We start from the raw sequence: 19,872 nt of genomic DNA, 5'->3' as shown, positions 1-19,872 counted from the left end.
TCTGCTGTAGTTTTTTTAACAAGTACAACATTTCTGTTCTATATAAACTCAGCAGAAAAAGAAACGTCCCTTTTTCAGGACCCTGTCTTTCAAAGATAATTCGTAAAAATCCACAGATCTTCATTGTAAAGGGTTTAAACTCTGTTTCCCATGCTTGTTTAATGAACCATAAACAATTAATGAACATGCACCTGTGGAACGGTCGTTAAGACACTAACAGCTTACAGACGGTAGGCAATTAAGGTCACAGTAATGAAAACTTAGGACACTAAATATGCCTTTCTACTGACTCTGAAAAACACCAAAAGAAAGATACCCAGGGTCTCTGCTCATCTGCGTGAACGTGCCTTAGGCATGCTGCAAGGAGGCAGATGTGACCAGGGCAATAAATTGCTATGTCTGTACTGTGAGACGCCTAAGACAGCGCTACAGGGAGACAGGACGGACAGCTGATCGTCCTCGCAGTGCTAGACCACTTGTAACAACACCTGCACATGATCGGTACATCCGAACATCACACCTGCGGGACAGGTACAGGATGGCAACAACTGCCCTAGTTACACAGGAACGCACAATCTCTCCATCAGTGCTCAGACTGTCCGCAATAGGCTGAGAGAGGCTGGACTGAGGGCTTGTAGGCCTGTTGTAAGGCAGGTCCTCACCAGATATCACCGGCAACAACGTCGCCTATGGGCACAAGCCTGCCATTGCTGGACCAGACAGAACTGGCAAAAAGTGCTCTTCACTGACGAGTTGCGGTCTTGTCTCACCAGGGGTGATGGTCGGATTCGCGTTCATCGTCGAAGGAATGAGCGTTACACCGAGGCCTGTGCTCTGGAGCGGGATGGATTTGGAGGTAGAGGGTCCGTCATGGTCTGGGGCGTTGTGTCACAGCATCATCGGACTGAGCTTGTTGTCATTGCAGGCAATCTCAACGCTGTGCGTTACAGGGAAGACCTCCTCCTCCCTCATGTGGTACACTTCCTGCGGGCTCATCCTGACATGATCCTCCAGCATGACAATGCCACCAGCCACACTGCTTGTTCTGTGTGTGATTTCCTGCAAGACAGGAATGTCAGTGTTCTGCCATGGCCAGTGAAGAGCAGAGATCTTAATCCCATTTGCACGTCTGGGACCTGTTGGATTGGAGGGTGAGGACTAGGGCCATTCCCCCCCAGAAATGTCCAGGAACTTGCAGGTGCCTTGGTGGAAGAGTGGGGTAACATCTCACAGTAAGAACTGCAAATCTGGTGCAGTCCATGAGGAGGAGATGCACTGCAGTACTTAATGCATCTGGTGCAGTCCATGAGGAGGAGATGCACTGCAGTACTGCATCTGGTGCAGTCCATGAGGAGGAGATGCACTGCAGTACTTAATGCATCTGGTGCAGTCCATGAGGAGGAGATGCACTGCAGTACTGCATCTGATGGCCACACCAGATACTGACTGTTACTTTTGATTTTGACCCCCCCCCCTTTGTTCAGGGACACATTATTTCACTTCTGTTAGTCTGTTAGTCACATGTCTGTGGAACTTGTTCAGTTTGTGTCTCAGTTGTTGAATCTTGTTATGTATATACAAATATTTACACATGTTAAGTTTTCTGAAAATAAACGCAGTTGACAGTGAGTTTATATTTGAATTCTACTCTGGTTTCCCTAGAAACACATGTCTTTGGATTTATGCTAAATTTGACACATTTTTTCCTTAAGTTCAAGCACATTGAGTCAAAGTGCATGATACTATATTGAAACCCATTGTGGTGTGGAGTTGAGGTCAATTCCAGTTCAACTCCATGGAATTGTCAAATGACATGGAAAACTAGAATTAAAAAAAGATCCATGGATCAAGATTGAATTAACCCCAATGCAGGTGATATACTTTAATGTTATGATTGCTGGCCAAACAGACTTTTTCATGCTTGATTACGTAAGCTGATCTTTTGGGAGGTGCAGCACCCTGTCAAATTGATCTACAGATAGGGATTCATTTAGTAGTGGCTTTAGGTTGGTCTGACCTGTTCTCCCCCTCTGTTTTACCCAAGGCTGCCGGACTGGGTCGCCTGAGGCCCAACACTCTGGTGATTGGCTACAAGAGTGACTGGAGGGACGGAGACATGATGAACGTGGAGACCTACATCCACATGATTCAGTGAGTAAACGGGGGCTTTGCAAGCCACCTCATCAAAAGGCCGTCCACAAAGATGCCCGATTTCGAACAGTCATTGTTTTAAAGCACCTGAACATGAGATGGGTTGTGAAGATAACAAGCTTAGTCACAAAACCAAAGTACTCTATATGGAATACTACACACACACACACACACACACACACTAGTTTGGACTTCTGTCAACTTTTATTCAGTCGCAAATCAAATGTTAAGCAACAGATGGCTGGACGGTCCATTGTCCTTCTCTCAGCACATATCAAAGCTGCAGGCTAAAGTGAAATCTGGACTCGGTTTCCTTTATCGTAATCGCTCATCTTTCACCCCAGCTGCCAAACTAACCCTGATTCAGATGGCCATCCTACCCATGCTAGATTACGGAAACTTAATTTATTGATCGGCAGGTAAGGATGCTTTCGAGCGGCAAGATGTTCTTTAACATTCGGCCATCAGATTTGCCACCAATGCTCCTTATAGGACACATCACTGCACTCTATACTCCTCTGTAAACTGGTCATCTCTGTTTATCTGTCGCAAGACCCACTGGTTGATGCTTATTTATACAACCGTCTTAGGCCTCACTCCCCCCTGTCTGAGATATCTACTGCAGCCCTCATCCTCCACATACAACACCCGTTCTGCCAGTCACATTCTGTTAAAGGTCGAACTGGACAGTTTTCTCAATCACGGACTCTCTTACAGACAGTTGTGGCTGCTTTATGTGATGTGTTGTTGTCTCGACCCCCTTGACTTTTGTACTGTTGTCTGTGCTCAATAATGTTTGTACCATGTTTTGTGCTGCTGCCATGTTGTGTTGCTACCATGCTGTGTTATGTGTTGCTGCCATGCTATGTTGTCTCTTTATGCAGGAGGCCATTTGCCTTTTGGTAGGCCACCATTGGAAATAGGAATTTGTTTTTAACTGACAGTGAAATGCTTACTTACTTACCTTCCCAACAATGCAGAGAGAAAGAAAATAGAGAAATAATAGAAAAGTAAAATATGTTATACACAAGTACAGATAACTTGGTTATGAGATGATGACCAATGGATTTAGACTGAATCCGTTCCTGGCGTAAAGTGTAGGGATTATTGTATTAGATTGGAAGGTTAGAGATGGTTCAGCCCCAGCATATTAAAACCTACGATAATACTCATAGCAATGTGCTCTTTAGTTTTCATTTTATGCTAGCTTCTACTATACACTTACATCAATGCAGTTTTATAGAATGGGCGAAGTCATGCTTTCACATGGTCTGTGAAGATCCCATCTCTACCAGTAAGGCATTTAACGTTGTCCTTTGAAACTTGTCCTCTTTCATTGCGGCTTGAGTTCTTAGCTTGTTTGTTTGCGGTTTTGTTAAAGTGCGTATGCGTGTTTAGTCTGAGTGGAAAACTGCACGTTTAATGTAGTTTGTTGTACACATACACACAGGCCCTGCTCAGTGTCAAGCGTCTTCCTGTAAAATGCAAACAGAGTGCGTTTGTTTGTTTGTGCCTTTCAGCGATGCCTTTGACTTCCAGTACGGTTCCGTGGTCTTCAGACTGAAGGAGGGACTAGACGTATCCCACATCTCAGAACAAGGTGTGTGTACACACACATACTGAAACACTTTCGTACCAAATTACATGATGTACTTACCCACCCACACACACACAAACGACTAATCTTATCAGCTTGTCTCATTTGTTTCCTCCTAAAACTTTATTCAGTTATTGAGAAAATGAATTCAGCACTAGTATTTTGCCATGTCATGTTAATTTGTTCAGCGCGACAATTGTGTCTGGGCCAATTTTCAACTACACAGGGAATCGAGGGCATCCAATTGAGGTGTGGTTGTTAAACTAAAGTTGGAGAGAGGTGAATAAAAGGGATTTTTTTTTTTCAGTAGATGAACCTTCAAAAGACAGTCCAGCTGCAGATTATAGAAGTTAGGCTCTTTGATTTGTTCTCACGCAGTCACTCCCTGTTCACCTTTGAGTTTGAGTTTTGAGTTTATTTTTATTTTTACAGGGACAGTGCACATTAATCAACATTTCAGTAAAAGTGCCGGTTTTAGCCAAACGGCTAATTTTCAACCGCAGTCCCTGGGCAGGTTATTAAAAACAATTACAATATAGACAATAGCAACATAGAACAAGCAAGACATAGCATACAGACAGAGCAACATAGGACAAGCAAGACGTAGCATACAGACAGAGCAGCATAAAACAAAAAGCAGCAAGACAAAATTCATAAAAGCAACAAAGTGTTTCCACACCTCACAAGCTACAGACAACAGACAACATGGAGTGGCAACACACAGCTAGGGACCATGTTCACAAATCTGATTGACCTTTAGCCATGTCTTCAAGCATTTTGTGAAAGTGTGATATGTGGTGCAGTTATGTGTGTCTGATGGCAGTGTATTCCAGACATGGGAAGCTCTCACAGAGAATGCAGATTTACTAAAGGTGCTTTTCCTTAGGGGAACTATACAGTCACCTCTCATGGCAGACCTTGTGGATCTGCTGCCATATGTCTGGGTTTTCTGTTTAACAAAAATATTGAGTGGAGGGGGAGCCAGGCCATTGAGGATCTTGAATACAAGACATGCGTCGGTGTATTGCACAAGATTTTCCCAACTCAAGAGCTCATGCTTTCTAAGGATGTGACAATGATGATGGCTATTGGGCTTCCTATCAAGCACTTTGAGAGCCTGTTTGTAGACAGACTGAATAGGTTTTAATGTTGTACAGCAAGCTTGGGCCCAACTAGTCAAGCAGTATGTTAAGTGGGGGAGTATCATAGATTTGAAGTACAGTTTTGCTACCTCTGTAGTCAAACAATTTCGTATAAATCGGAAATTAGCTAGGTTGAATTTGGTTATTTGAATTACCTTTTTCACATGCTTTTTAAAAGAGAGGTTGGAATCAAGTATGATGCCAAGGTACTTAAAATCAGATACCACCTGGAGCTTCTCCCCTGACACATAGACATCTGGCTCAGTAGCATCTGTTGCCCTCTTTGTGAAGAACATGCAAACAGTTTTTTTCACATTGAGATGCATACACGAGTCACTGAGCCACTTTGTAACCTGGACCATTACAGTAGTGAGTTCTTGTGCAGCTTGTTGTTTGCTCTTTGCATGCACATATATCACTGTATCATCTGCATACATTTGAACTTCAGACCCAGTACAGACAGAAGGCAGATCATTAATGTACAGGCTGAACAGGAGGGGCCCCAGTATTGACCCTTGGGGCACATCCACATCATAGCTACGAGTGGGCGACAGCTCATTGCTCACTCTGACACACTGAGTTCTGCCTTCAAGGTATGATTTCATCCATCTCAAGGCATCAGGGGAAAAGTTTAACTTGGACAATTTTGTGATGAGAATCTCATGGTTAACAGTATCAAAAGCTGTTATTCTTAATACTTCTTATTCCCCTTCACTGATTAAAGGTTCACATTTTCTGAGGACGATCATTTATTGGTTGAAGAGTAGATACTCACGTACCATTCGTTCACCAATAACTCTGAGTCAATGCGTGTTGATAACAACAGCATTCAAATAAAACTCAAGTCTTTGCTTGTCTGTGGGACACAACTGATATTTACATGACGGCTTTCTAGTTTTATTCATCTTCCTTAGTCCAGTCAGTTGACCTGGCTTGTACCATGGGCAGTAGTGGGCGGCGACTCTGCTTTTCCACCCAAATTCACCTAAATTGGCCCAAATGGCTCAGCCACCATTTCAGAACACACTGTTTGCCTTTTACCCACCAAATAACCCCGTCATCAAGATTATTTCCTACATTTTAAGAGTTACCGTCCACATCTGTGTTTAGTGGAGACAAAAATGACTCTTGTTTAAGTTGTATTCCACTTAAAGCCCGTGCTATTTTCCAGGTAATTGGTTTTTTATGTTATTTTTGCTCTAGGCTAATAGTTTATCTTCACTGGTCATTTGTTAACAAACATTAACAGAATGTCCAGTAAACATGGTTAATGATTTCGCTTTGACGTTTCACAGATGACCTGCTGTCGTCACAGGAGAAGACGTCAGGAATGAAGGATGTGGTGGTGTCCATCGACATGAAGGACTCTGACGGAGACTCGTCCAAGCCTCTGTCCAAGGCCACCAGTGTCCAGAACAGCCCAGCCATGCAGAAAGGTCAGGTGTCATTCTAAAGTAACCCACATATAAACAGTGAGTGCCTTTTTACACCAGTGGTTGTGCGCACATACCTGATTCGGCTAATCGAGGTCCCGATTGCTGTGCAGGACAGAAACACTCTTCAGCTCTGAAGGAGCAGGAAGGTTGGTCACCTAATTTTTTACAACTTCACATTGAGATATGGAAAATTAGGCGTTTGTGAAATCACAATGTGAACGTGCTGTTTTGGCTCTTGAGGAAGGGGTTTCAGATGTAAGAATTCTGAAAGCAGTTTACCGCCACACGCTGATCCCCCTCTAGATCTCTCAAAGGCCTTCCTTATGCTCCTCCAGCCAGCCAGTCACTAGGCTACACTGAGTGCCGGGCCTGTAAACCACTCTACTCAGTGAGGAAGTGGACTCTGACCCTGTGACCCCCAGCCTTCCCACTGGGCCCAGTCTGTTAGTCTCCACAGCACACAGATGGCTTTACTACAGAGTGTGTGTCCTTGTTTGTTTACACACACATTTGTGCATGTACACACACATACACGAAAATATATATACGCAGGTGCTCACACACAGATGGCTTCAAAATGTTGTCTGTCTGCTGCCTCCTTAAACTGTGGACAAATAAACAGGGAAACTGTTCCCACATGTCTTACTGACAGGCTGGGATCTTTAGTTGATTCCCGACATGGAATTCTATTTATGCCACACACGTCACGTTTAATTGAATCCTCCCATAGGGAGTCCCATGTCCGTGACCCTGTGGGTAGGCCTGGGCGATATGGCCTAAAAATAATATAGATTTTTTTTTTTCAGATCTAAGGATGAATAACAATATTTCATTTATTTACCTAGTGAAGTCGGTTAAGAACAAATTCTTAGCTACAATGACGGCCTACCCCGGCCAAATCCGGACGATGCTGGGCCAATTGTGGGCCGCCCTATGGGACTCCCAATCGCGGCCGGATGTGATACAGCCTGGATTCGAACCAGGGACTGTAGTGATGCCCCTTGCACTGAGATGCAGTGCCTTAGACCAAATGAGAATTTGTTCTTAGCTGACTTAAATAAAAAGTTAAATAAATAAAACAGCCTTATTCTAAAATTGATTCAACAGTTTTTTCCCTCAATCTCAAAAACACAGTGACCCATAATTACAAAGTAAAAACAGGTTTTTAGAAAATGTTGCTAATTTATGAATAAAAAAATAAACTGAAATATCACATTTACGTAGGTATTCAGACCCATTACTCAGTACTTTGTTGAAACACCTTTAGCAGCGATTACAACCTCAAGTCTTCTTGGGTATGATGCTACAAGCTTGGCACACCTGTATTTGGGGAGTTGCTTCCATTCTTCTCAGATTTGATGGGGAGCGTTGCTGCGCAGTGATTTATTTTTCAGGTCTATATAGACATGTTTGATCGGGTTGAAGTCCGGGGTCTGGCTGGGCCACTCAAGGATATTCAGATACTTGTCCCAAAGCCACTCCTGCGATGTCTTGGCTGTGTACTTTGGGTCATTGTCCTGTTGGAAGATGAACCTTTGCCCCAGTCTGAGGTCCTGAGCGCTCTGAAGCAGGTTTTCATTAAGGATCTCTCTGTATTTTGCTCCATTCATCTTTCCCTCGATCCTGACTAGTCTCCCAGTCCCTGCTGCTGAAGAAAATCCCCACGGCATGATACTGCCACCACCATGTTCACAGTAGGGATGGTGCCAGGTTTCCTCCAAACGTGACGCTTGGCATTCAGGCCAAAGAGTTCAATCTTGGTTTCATCAGACCAGATAATCTTGTTTCCTTTGGGTGCCTTTTGGCAAACTCCAAGCGGGCTGTCATTTTTACTGAAGAGTGGCTTCTGTCTGGCCACTCTATCATAAAGGCCTGATTGGTGGAGTGCTGCAGAGATGGTTATCCTTCTGGAAGGTTCTCCTATCTCCACAGAGGAACTCTAGAGCTCTGTCAGAGTTACCACCGGGTTCTTGGTCACCTCCCTGACCAAGGCCCTTCTTCCCTGACTGTTCAGTTTGGCTGGGCGGCCACCTCTAGGAGAATCTTGTTGTTTCCTATCGTCTTCCATTTAAGAATGATGGAGGCCACTGTGTTCTTTGGGACCTTCAATCCTGCAGAAATGTTTTGGTACCCTTCCTGTCTCAGAGCTCTACAGACAATTCCTTTGACCTGATGGCTTGGTTTTTGCTCTGACATGCACTGTCAACTGTGGGACCATATATAGACAGGTGTGTGCCTTTCCAAATCATGTCCAATCAATTGAATTTACCACAGGTGGACTCCAATGAAGTTGTAGAAACATCTCAAGGATGATCAATGGAAACAGGATGCTCAACTTCAGGTCTTATAGAAAAGGGATTGAATACTTATTTTATTTTTTTTAAATACCAAAAATGTCAAACAACCTGTTTTTCGCTTTGTCATTATGGTGTATCAAATCAAATGTTATTTGTCACATACACATGGTTAGCAGATGTTAATGCGAGTGTAGCGAAATACTTGTGCTTCTAGTTCCGACCATGCAGTAATATCTAACAAGTCATCTAACCTAACAACTTCACAACAACTACCTTATACACAAATGTAAAGGAATGAATAAGAATATGTACATAAAAATATATGAATGAGCGATGGCCGAATGGCATAGGCAAGATGCAGTAGATGGTACAGAGTACAGTATATACATATGAGATGAGTAATGTAGGGTAAAGTGGCATTGTTTAAAGTGGCTAGTGATACATTTATTACATTGGGTAGATTGTTACCTACCCTCACCACCTGGGGGCAGCCGTCAGGAAGTCCAGGAACCAGTTGCACAGGGCGGGGTTGAGACCCAGGGTCTCGAGCTTAATGACGAATTTGGAGGGTACTATGGTGTTAAATGCTGAGCTGTTGTCGATGAACAGCATTCTCACATAGGTATTCCTCTTGTCCAGATGGGTTAGAGCAGTGTGATTGCGATTGCGTCGTCTGTGGACCTATTGGGGCGGTAAGCAAATTGGAGTGGGTCTAGGGTGTCAGGTAGGGTGGAGGTGATGTGGTCCTTGACTAGTCTTTCAAAGCACATCATGATGACGGAAGTGAGTGCTACGGGGCGATAGTCATTTAGCTCAGTTACCGTAGCTTTCTTGGGAACAGGAACAATGGTGGCCCTCTTGAAGCATGTGGGAACAGCAGACTGGGATAAGGATGGTTTGAATATGTCCGTAAACACACCAGCTGGTCTGCGCATGCTCTGAGAACGCGGCTGGGGATGTAGTCTGGGCCGGCAGCCTTGCAAGGGTTAACACGTTTCAATGTTTTACTCACCTCGGCTGCAGTGAAGGAGAGCCCACAAGTTTTGGTGGCGGGCCGTGTCAGTGGCACTGTATTGTCCTCAAAGTTAGCAAAGAAGTTGTTTAGTTTGTCTGGGAGCAAGACATCGTGGTCCGTGGCGGGGCTGGTTTTCCTTTTGTAGTCCGTGATTGACTGTAGACCCTGCCACATACGTCTCGTGTCTGAGCCGTTGAATTGCGACTCTACTTTGTCTCTATACTGACGCTTAGCTTGTTTGATTGCCTTGCGGAGGGAATAGCTACACTGTTTGTATTCGGTCATGTTTCCGGTCACCTTGCCCTGATTAAAAGCAGTGGTTCGCACTTTCAGTTTTGCGCGAATGCTGCCATCAATCCACGGTTTCTGGTTGGGGAATGTTTTAACCTGTCTAGGACTGGAACCCCTCGCCAACAGCCAATGAAATTGCAGGGCGCCAAATACAAATCCACAGAAATCTCATAAATCAAATTTCTCAAACATACAAGTATTAGGCACCATTTTAAAGATAAAATTCTCGTTAATCCAGCCACAGTGTCTGATTTAAAAAATGCTTTACAGTGAAAGCTCCACAAATGATTATGTTAGGTCACCACCAACTCACTGAAAAACCCAGCCATTTTCCCAGCCAAAAAGCAGAAATAGAGATAAAATGAATCACTAACCTTTGATGATCTTCATCAGATGACAATCATAGGATTTCATGTTACACAATACATGTATGTTTTGTTCGGTAAAGTTCATATTTATATCCAAAAATCTTATTTTACATTGGCGTGTTATGTTCAGTAGTTCCAAAACAGCAGTGATATTGCAGAGAGCCACATGAATTCACAGAAATACTCATTATAAATGTTGATGAAAATATAATTTTTAGACATGGAAATGCAACCGCTGTGTCAGATTTCAAAAAAACTTTGGGCTCTGAAATATCTGCCATGTTGGGTAGTCAACATTATTCATAAATAGCATTATAAATATTCACTTACCTTTGATGATCTTCATCAGAATGCACTCCCAGAAATCGCAGTTCCACAATAAATGCTTGTTTTGTTCGATAATGTCCATCATTTATGTCCATTCATGTCCAATAGCTTCTTTTGTTAGGGCGTTTGGTAAACAAATCCAAATGCGCTATCTGGTCCATTCGGACGAAACAATCAAAAAGTTATATTACAGGTCGAAGAAACTTGTCAAACTAAGTATAGAATCAATCTTTAGGATGTTTTTATCATAAAAGTTCAATAATGATCCAACCGGAGAATTCCATTGTCTGTAGAAAAGCAATTGAACGACAGCTGCCTCTCAAGTGAAAGCGTGTGACTGAGAACGAGGCTGTAGGCAGACCACTGACTCCAGGAGCTCCCATCCACATCACAGTAGAAGCCTGAAACAACATCCTAAAGATGGTTGACATCTAGTGGAAGCCGTAGGAAGTGCAACATAACCAATATCCCACTGTGTATTCAATAGGGTGAGTTCAAAAACTACAAACCTCAGATTTCCTACAAACCTCCCATTTCCCACCATTCAAACAGTTTTAGAAACTTCAGAGTGTTTTCTATCCAATACTAATAATAATATGCATATATTAGCATCTGGGACTGAGTAGGATGCAGTTCACTCTGGGCACGATATTCATCCAAAAGTGAAAATACTGCCCCCTAACCCAAAGAAGTTACTAGACGCTGTGGTTACAACATCACTGATGCACTTGCTAATAAATTCATTCACCGAATCAGCGTATTCATCAATGTTATTGTCCGACGCTATGCGGAACATATCACAGTCCACGTGATTGAAGCAATCTTGAAGCGTGGAATCCGATTGGTTGGACCAGCGTTGAACAGACCTGAGCACGGGCGCTTCCTGTTTTAGTTTCTGTCTATAGGCTGGGAGCAACAAAATGGAGTCGTGGTCAGATTTTCCGAAAGTCGGGCAGGGGAGGGCTTTATGTGCGTCTCGGAGGTTAGAATAACAATGATCCATGGTTTTGCCAGCCCGGGTCGCGCATTCGATATGCTGATAAAATTTAGGGAGCCTTGTTTTCAGATTTGCCTGGTTAAAATCCCCAGCTACAATAAATGCAGCCTCAGAATATGTGGTTTCCAGTTTACATAGAGTCCAATGAAGTTCTTTCAGGGCCGTCGATGTGTCTGCTTGGGGGGATATACACGACAGTTATTATGATCGAAGATAATTCTCTTGGTAGATAATGCGGTCGGCATTTGATTGTAAGGAATTCTAGGACTTGAGTTCCTGTATGTTGTTATGATCACACCACGTCTCGTTAATCATAAGGCATACACCCCGCCCCTCTTCTTACCAGAGAGATGTTTGTTTCTGTCAGCGCGATGCGTGAAGAAGCCAGGTGGCTGTACCGACTCTGATGACGTATCTTGAGTAAGCCATGTTTCCGTGAAACAAAGAATGTTACAATCTCGGATGTCTCTCTGGAAGGCAACCCTTGCTCAGATTTCGTCTACCTTGTTGTCAAGAGACTGTACATTGGCTAGTAGTATGTTCGGGAGCGGTGCGCGATGTGCCCGTCTACGGAGCCTGACCAGAAGACCGCTCCGTCTGCCCCTTCTGCGGCACCGTTGTTTGGGTCGCCGGCTGGGATCCGATCCATTGTCCTGGGTGGTGGACCAAACAGAGGATCTGCTTCAGGAAAGTCGTATTCCTGGTCGTAATGTTGGTGAGTTGATGTTGCTCTTATATCCAAATGTGTGTAGATTGCCGAGTTTATTTTAAATCCATTTTTAGAATAAGGCTGTAACGTAACAATATGTGGAAAGAGTCAAGGGGTCTGAATACTTTCTTAAGGCACCGTATTATCATTCGCGTGATAATTTAAAAACACATTACTGTGCAGCAGACCAGGTACTTCTATGCGTGCTCAGGTGCACACAATCATCAACATTTATAAGTACAGAAAAACCTCACATGGAGCCCTCCAAACAAAAGAAGATGTAAAAAATGATGGTTATGAAATAAAGAAACTTGTTTTTCACAAGTGTATCATGTTGTGAACTCTGCAAACAACGTTTCCACTCAGATAATGATAACTGTAAAGGAATGTAATTAAGACATGCATTAACAGAAATGTATGGAATTAACTGTACATTCACTACTGGTGACATGTAATGGGGAATTGATTTAAAAAAATCTATGGGCAAACCATTCACATTGAAATGATGAATTGGCGGGAGACAGCTGTGCATTCTGGGAGACAGCTGTGCCACGCCTCCCCTTGTCTCAACATTTTAAATTTGACTTCACCAGTGGTGTAAAGTACTTAAGTACTACTTTAAAGTATTTTTACTTAAGAAGTGTTTTGGGGTATCTGTAATTTACTTTTTACTTTGACAACTTTCACTACATTCTGATAGAAAGTAATGTACTTTTTACTCCATACATTTTCTCTGACACCCAAAAGTACTCATTACATTTTGAATGCTTAACAGAACAGGACAATTGTCCAATTCACTCACTTATCAAGCGAAAATCCATGGTCATCCCTACTGCCTCTGATCTGGCAGACTCATTAAACACAAATGCTTCATTTGTAAATTATGTCTGAGTGTTGGAGTGTGCCCCTGGCTATCAGTTAAAAATTTAAAATAAATTGTGCTGTCTGGTTTGCTTAATATAAGGAATTTTAAACGATTTACACTTTTACTTTTGATACTTAAGTACATTTTAACAATTCCATTTACTTTTGATACTAAAGTATATTTAAAACCAAATAGTTTGACTTTTACTCACGTAGTACTTTAGTGGGTGACTTTACTTGAGTCATTTTCTATTAAGTTGTCTTTACTTTTATTCAAGTATGACAATTGAGTACTTTTTCCATCACTGTATTTCACACACATTTTAGATGCTTTTCATTGACTGCCGCAACTCCATAAATCAGCAAGACCTATTGCCACACATGCTGCCCAAGTTGAGGAATTCCCTAATGAGCTAATGATCCTCTGTGGCTAAGTCATGCTTTCTGGTGAAGTATTTTGAAAACATATTAGTCAGTTTCTGTAGAAACTGGAGTAATTACATAATTTTGGCAAATGTATGTCCATTTACTCCCCTATTGGATCCACCGCTATGCCATTTCTCTCCTGTTCTATTGGTTTTTGTATCAACTTTCTTTCGTTGTCCAGAAGCCAAAGGCACAATCCTTGTCATATTAGCAACCCATCCTAGTTGTTGCATCTTCAGATTTTTCTAACAGAGAAGTTTCTAACAGAGATTTTTGTCTGTCACACATGGAACCTTTATCAGGTGACCTGTTTAGAATGGTATTTTCCTGCTAATTGCATTTTGGCAAATGTTTACAGAGTTGCGTGTTCTGTTAAGATTCATTAACATAATCTAAATGTGATTTCTGTGATTCTGATCATGGGCGCCCTAATAGGTTATGCACCAAATGCAATTTCTCAAATGGCCGGTAAATTTAAATTTAAATTATGGGTCCGGTCGGTAAATTAAAATATTCCTGGTCACGTTGTCCGGCACCACGTTTTCCCTAAAGGAAACCCTGGTGTTCACTACATAGTGAACATAGTGGGCCAAGTGACAAAAACAGTCAAATTAAGATGGTCATTCCTGTAATCGGCTTAGCAGTCAGCAATGCTTAATGCCGGAAACTTTTATTATTTTCTCAGAACTTGTCCGGATTATTTATTTATTTAGTCATTTTCCGCAACATTATTCTCCATCTTCTCACACTTGCGAACCTCGACCAGAAAACCTCTCCAAAATACTTTAGTAGTGAGGGATTTAGGCCAAGGCTTTGTATGTTTTAACCCTCTAAGGTTGATGTCTGTGTCCCCACATAATTCTAATTAGCATAATAAAATATCCCCATAAAATCTGTCAGTTTAAAACTAGAGATGTTTTTTTTGCATTGGATGCCATTCAATCCACCGCATCCCACTATGCTGCACTTACGCATCTGCGGTGACAGAGATAGTCTGACACACACCACTCTGAGAGATCCCGAAAATCTGTCATCTCATCTTCTGTAAACGGTTTGGCTTACAAACGATTATGTCTATGGGAAGTCTATGAGTCTCTCACGGACACGATGGTTTTCTCCGTTTTGCTCTACGACCCGACTTAAGACTTGTCTGAAGTTAGTACAGCCGATCTGCCAACTTCTGCCTGTAGCGTCCAAGTCTGGGCTACACACTAGTATGATCCCTCTGTGGAAAGGTGAGACTCTCACGAACATGCACGTCGGTTGTTTTGCTCTAAGACGCCCACTGGCCTCATAAGACTCGTCTGAAGGTCCCCTGGTACCAGTCGAAAAAATGAATGGAAGTATATATGGAGACTGTTTAGTGCCAAAAAAATTGTTAAAAACATGTCAACAACAGCAACCAAAAAAATATTGATCTTTCTTACATCTCTCAGATATAGGGCAGACACTAGAGAACAAACTTATTTGGATTTTTGGGGGACTATCCATGTAGTGAGTGAATCTGTTATTTAATGTGTTTGTTTGGGCTAATAGCAGTAAGGCCAAAATACATTTTCTATCCAAAAAATGTTTTATACTTCAAGGGGTCTTAAAATTCTAATTCAAACAGCTAAATAATCTTTGCCCTTCCATTCAAACAATTGCATATTGCTTAGTAGAACAACCGCCCGGCTTAGACTCGGTTTAGACTCTTATGGGTTCAACTGTCAAGTTGTCGTGAAGCAGTGTTTCTCAAATGGTTGAAGTTGCAGCCAATACTTTTTGTCTCTGTGAAGACTAAAGAGTGTGTCCTGGCTATAAACACTGGTTTCACTAACTTGGCGTGTCCCAAGAAATTTACAAAGTGTTCATCCACTACTAAGTCAGTGGTGGAGTTTTCCGATTACACAATTTCTAACCATTGCCTGGATTCAACATTTATTTCCTGAGGGACCCCAAGTGTGTGTGCTTGTGTGTTACCGCTGATGCCTTTTCCATTGGAGCCTATTCCATCTCCTTTGGCGCAGGGATAAATGACACAGCGGCCCCCTGACACCCCAGAACAGACCCCTCATTGTAGCGGTGCTATTGACACATGTTTTCCATCATGGCGACAGCCGCAAAAACGTTAACCTCTCCATTCTCTCTCACTCTTTTTTTTGTATTTTTTTTTTTTACATGATCCAGATGACGATGACGAATGCAAAGCCGCAACGAAGCCCCTATTGAAAAAAGGCAGGCAGTCCACCTTTTTGAGTTGCCTTATACTTTTCCTTTTCTCTCCTTCTATTACTTTCACTCACTTGCACACGTACTCATTCTTTGTCTGTCACGTAACCGTATTTAAATACAACATGTTTCTTGTTCTCACTCTGTCATGAGCATTCGAAAAGCCGTTGAACCTGGTTGACTTTGGTTTTCTCTTCTATTGCTCTCACCCTCATGCACACATTGTCTCTCACTCTTTGTTACTCTGTCATCTAGTCTTAACTGCCTTGCTAGCTGCCTGGCTCTGGGAATAACTGTTTTTTCCTCCTGTCCTCTTTCTGCTCCTAACTCAATCCGTCTACCTGTAGCTCTAGCGCAGTCTCTGAAGTGCCGTTGCACATGCGTGTGTGTATACATCTGCTCTGTGGCACTGTGAGAGGGTCTTCCTCTTTGTTCTTAGCTGTGTGTGTGTATACATCTGCTCTGTGGAACTGTGAGAGGGTCATCCTCTTTGTTCTTAGCTGTGTGTGTGTACATCTGCTCTGTGGCAGTGTGAGAGGGTCTTCCTCTTTGTTCTTAGCTGTGTGTGTGTGTGTGTGTGTGTGTGTGTGTGTGTGTGTGTGTGTGTGTGTGTGTGCATCTGCTCTGTGGCAGTGTGAGAGGGTCTTCCTCTTTGTTCTTAGCTGTGTGTGTGTGTGTACATCTGCTCTGTGGCACTGTGAGAGGGTCTTCCTCTTTGTTCTTAGCTGTGTGTGTATACATCTGCTCTGTGGAACTGTGAGAGGGTCTTCCTCTTTGTTCTTAGCTGTGTGTGTGTGTATACATCTGCTCTGTGGCACTGTGAGAGGGTCATCCTCTTTGTTCTTAGCTGTGTGTGTGTACATCTGCTCTGTGGCAGTGTGAGAGGGTCTTCCTCTTTGTTCTTAGCTGTGTGTGTGTGTGCATCTGCTCTGTGGCAGTGTCAGAGGGTCTTCCTCTTTGTTCTTAGCTGTGTGTGTGTATCTGCTCTGTGGCAGTGTCAGAGGGTCTTCCTCTTTGTTCTTAGCTGTGTGTGTGTGTGTGTGCATCTGCTCTGTGGCAGTGTGAGAGGGTCTTCCTCTTTGTTCTTAGCTGTGTGTGTGTATACATCTGCTCTGTGGAACTGTGAGAGGGTCTTCCTCTTTGTTCTTAGCTGTGTGTGTGTGTGTGTGTGTGCATCTGCTCTGTGGCAGTGTGAGAGGGTCTTCCTCTTTCTTCTTAGCTGTGTGTGTGTGTGTGTGTGTGTGTGTGTGTGTGTGTGTGTGTGTGTGTGTGTGTGTGTGTGTGTGTGTGTGTGTGTGTGTGCATCTGCTCTGTGGCAGTGTGAGAGGGTCTTCCTCTTTGTTCTTAGCTCTGTGTGTGTGTGTATACATCTGCTCTGTGGAACTGTGAGAGGGTCTTCCTCTTTGTTCTTAGCTGTGTGTGTGTATACATCTGCTCTGTGGAACTGTGAGAGGGTCTTTGTCTTTGTTCTTAGCTGTGTGTGTGTATACATCTGCTCTGTGGAACTGTGAGAGGGTCTTCCTCTTTGTTCTTAGCTGTGTGTGTGTATACATCTGCTCTGTGGAACTGTGAGAGGGTCTTTGTCTTTGTTCTTAGCTGTGTGTGTGTATACATCTGCTCTGTGGAACTGTGCGAGGGTCTTCCTCTTTGTTCTTAGCTGTGTGTGTGTATACATCTGCTCTGTGGAACTGTGAGAGGGTCTTCCTCTTTGTTCTTAGCTGTGTGTGTGTATACATCTGCTCTGTGGAACTGTGAGAGGGTCTTCCTCTTTGTTCTTAGCTGTGTGTGTATACATCTGCTCTGTGGAACTGTGAGAGGGTCTTTGTCTTTGTTCTTAGCTGTGTGTGTGTATACATCTGCTCTGTGGAACTGTGAGAGGGTCTTCCTCTTTGTTCTTAGCTGTGTGTGTGTATACATCTGCTCTGTGGAACTGTGAGAGGTTCTTCCTCTTTGTTCTTCTTTTCTTTCCTGAACTTCCTCAGTCCTAAGTGCCTGTTTCTTCTCTCTGCAGAGATGACAGTCTATAGTACTTTGTCACTGTCTCGATCTGTTCCTTTCTAGCAGGCTGCTCTTTGGGTTTGTCTGTTTTTCTCTCTTCCTCTCATTCTTTATCTCCCTCACTGCCTGTGTCTCGCTCTCCTGTTGTATTTGTCATGTGCTTTTCAGGTACATCTGTTTGATATCCATTCTGTCACCTTAGCCAAGTCACAGACATACACTCAGACAGTAGAGAAGGGAATGTTACAATAAAGACACCCACAGTTTACATTACACTGAGCCCACAGTTCACATTACACTGAGCCCACTTCACATTACACTGAGCCCACAGTTTACATTACACCGAGCCCACAGTTTACATTACACCGAGCAAACCGTTTACATTACACCGAGCACACAGTTTACATTACACCGAGCACACAGTTTACATTACGCCGAGCCCACAGTTTACATTACGCCGAGCCCACAGTTTACATTACACCGAGCCCACAGTTTACATTACACCGAGCCCACAGTTTACATTACACCGAGCCCACCGTTTACATTACACCGAGCCCACAGTTTACATTACACTGAGCCCACAGTTTACATTACACTGAACCCACAGTTTACATTACACCGAGCCCACTGTTTACATTGCACCGAGCCCATTGTTTACATTGCACAGAGCCCATCGTTTACATTACACTGAGCCCACTTCACATTACACTGAGCCCACTTCACATTACACTGAGCCCATTTCACATTACACTGAGCCCACTTCAAATTACACTGAGCCCACTTCACATTACACTGAGCCAATTTCACATTACACTGAGCCCATTTCACATTACACTGAGCCCACTTCACATTACACTGAGCCCACTTTACATTACTCTGAGCCCACAGTTTACATTGCACATAGCCCATCGTTTACATTACACTCAGCCCACTGTTTACATTACACTGAGCCCACTTCACATTACACTAAGCCCACTACACATTACACTGAGCCCATTCCACATTACACTGAGCCCACTTCACATTACACTGAGCCCACTTTACATTACTCTGAGCCCCCACTTTACATTACTCTGAGACTCCACCGTACATTACACTGAGCCCACAGTTTACATTACACTGAGCCCACAGTTTACATTACACCTAACCCACAGTTTACATTACACCGAGCCCACAGTTTACATTACACCGAGCCCACCATTTACATTACACCGAGCACACCGTTTACATTACACCGAGCCCATTGTTTACATTACATCGAGCCCACTGTTTACATTACACAGAGCCCACCATTTACACTACACTGAGCCCACAGTTTACATTACACTGAGCCCAAAGTTTACATTACACTGAGCCCACTTTACATTACACTGAGCCCACTTCACATTACACTGAGCCCATTTCACATTACACTGAGCCCACTTCACATTACACTGAGCCCCCACTTTACATTACTCTGAGCTCAAACTTTACATTACTCTGAGCGCCCACTTTACATTACACTGAGCCCACACTTTACATTACACTGAACCCACTGTTTACAATACACTGAGCCCAAACTTTACATTACTCTGAGCCCCCACTTTACATTACACTGAGCCCACACTTTACATTACACTGATCCCACACTTCACGTTACACTGAGCCCACACTTCACGTTACACTGAGCCCACACTTCACGTTACACTGAGCCCACACTTCACGTTACACTGAGCCCACACTTCACGTTACACTGAGCCGACAGTTTACATTACACTGAACCCACAGTTTACATTACACTGAGCCCACACTTCACATTACACTGAGCCCACAGTTTACATTACTCTGAGCCCACACTTTACATTCCTCTGAGCCCACACTTTACATTACACTGAGCCCACACTTTACATTACACTGAGCCAACACTTTACATTACACTGAGCCCACACTTATCATTACACTGAGCCCACACTTTACATTACACTGAGCACACCGTTTACATTACACTGAACCCACACTTTACATTACACTGAGCCCACAGTTTACAATACACTGAGCCCACAG

At 43.2% G+C, this 19,872-nt stretch overlaps 1 protein-coding gene across 2 annotated transcripts in view; it reads left to right on the top strand.

Moving 5' to 3' along the window:
* The window catches only part of LOC109875911 (solute carrier family 12 member 2-like), a 128,506-nt gene that overhangs the window by 93,056 nt on the left and 15,578 nt on the right, over nt 1–19,872 (top strand). The window contains exons 18-21 of one of the 2 annotated variants that reach the window (XM_020468345.2): nt 2,045–2,151; nt 3,672–3,751; nt 6,186–6,326; nt 15,790–15,837. In XM_020468345.2, coding sequence (XP_020323934.1) covers nt 2,045–2,151; nt 3,672–3,751; nt 6,186–6,326; nt 15,790–15,837 — 376 coding nt within the window. The remainder of the gene's footprint in view (nt 1–2,044; nt 2,152–3,671; nt 3,752–6,185; nt 6,327–15,789; nt 15,838–19,872) is intronic. The other variant, XM_031809118.1, reaches the window with a different exon arrangement.

This window comes from Oncorhynchus kisutch, linkage group LG29 (genome assembly GCF_002021735.2).
Source record: "Oncorhynchus kisutch isolate 150728-3 linkage group LG29, Okis_V2, whole genome shotgun sequence".
Classification (NCBI taxonomy): domain Eukaryota; kingdom Metazoa; phylum Chordata; class Actinopteri; order Salmoniformes; family Salmonidae; genus Oncorhynchus; species Oncorhynchus kisutch.
This window is presented reverse-complemented; position numbering and strand designations above follow the sequence as displayed.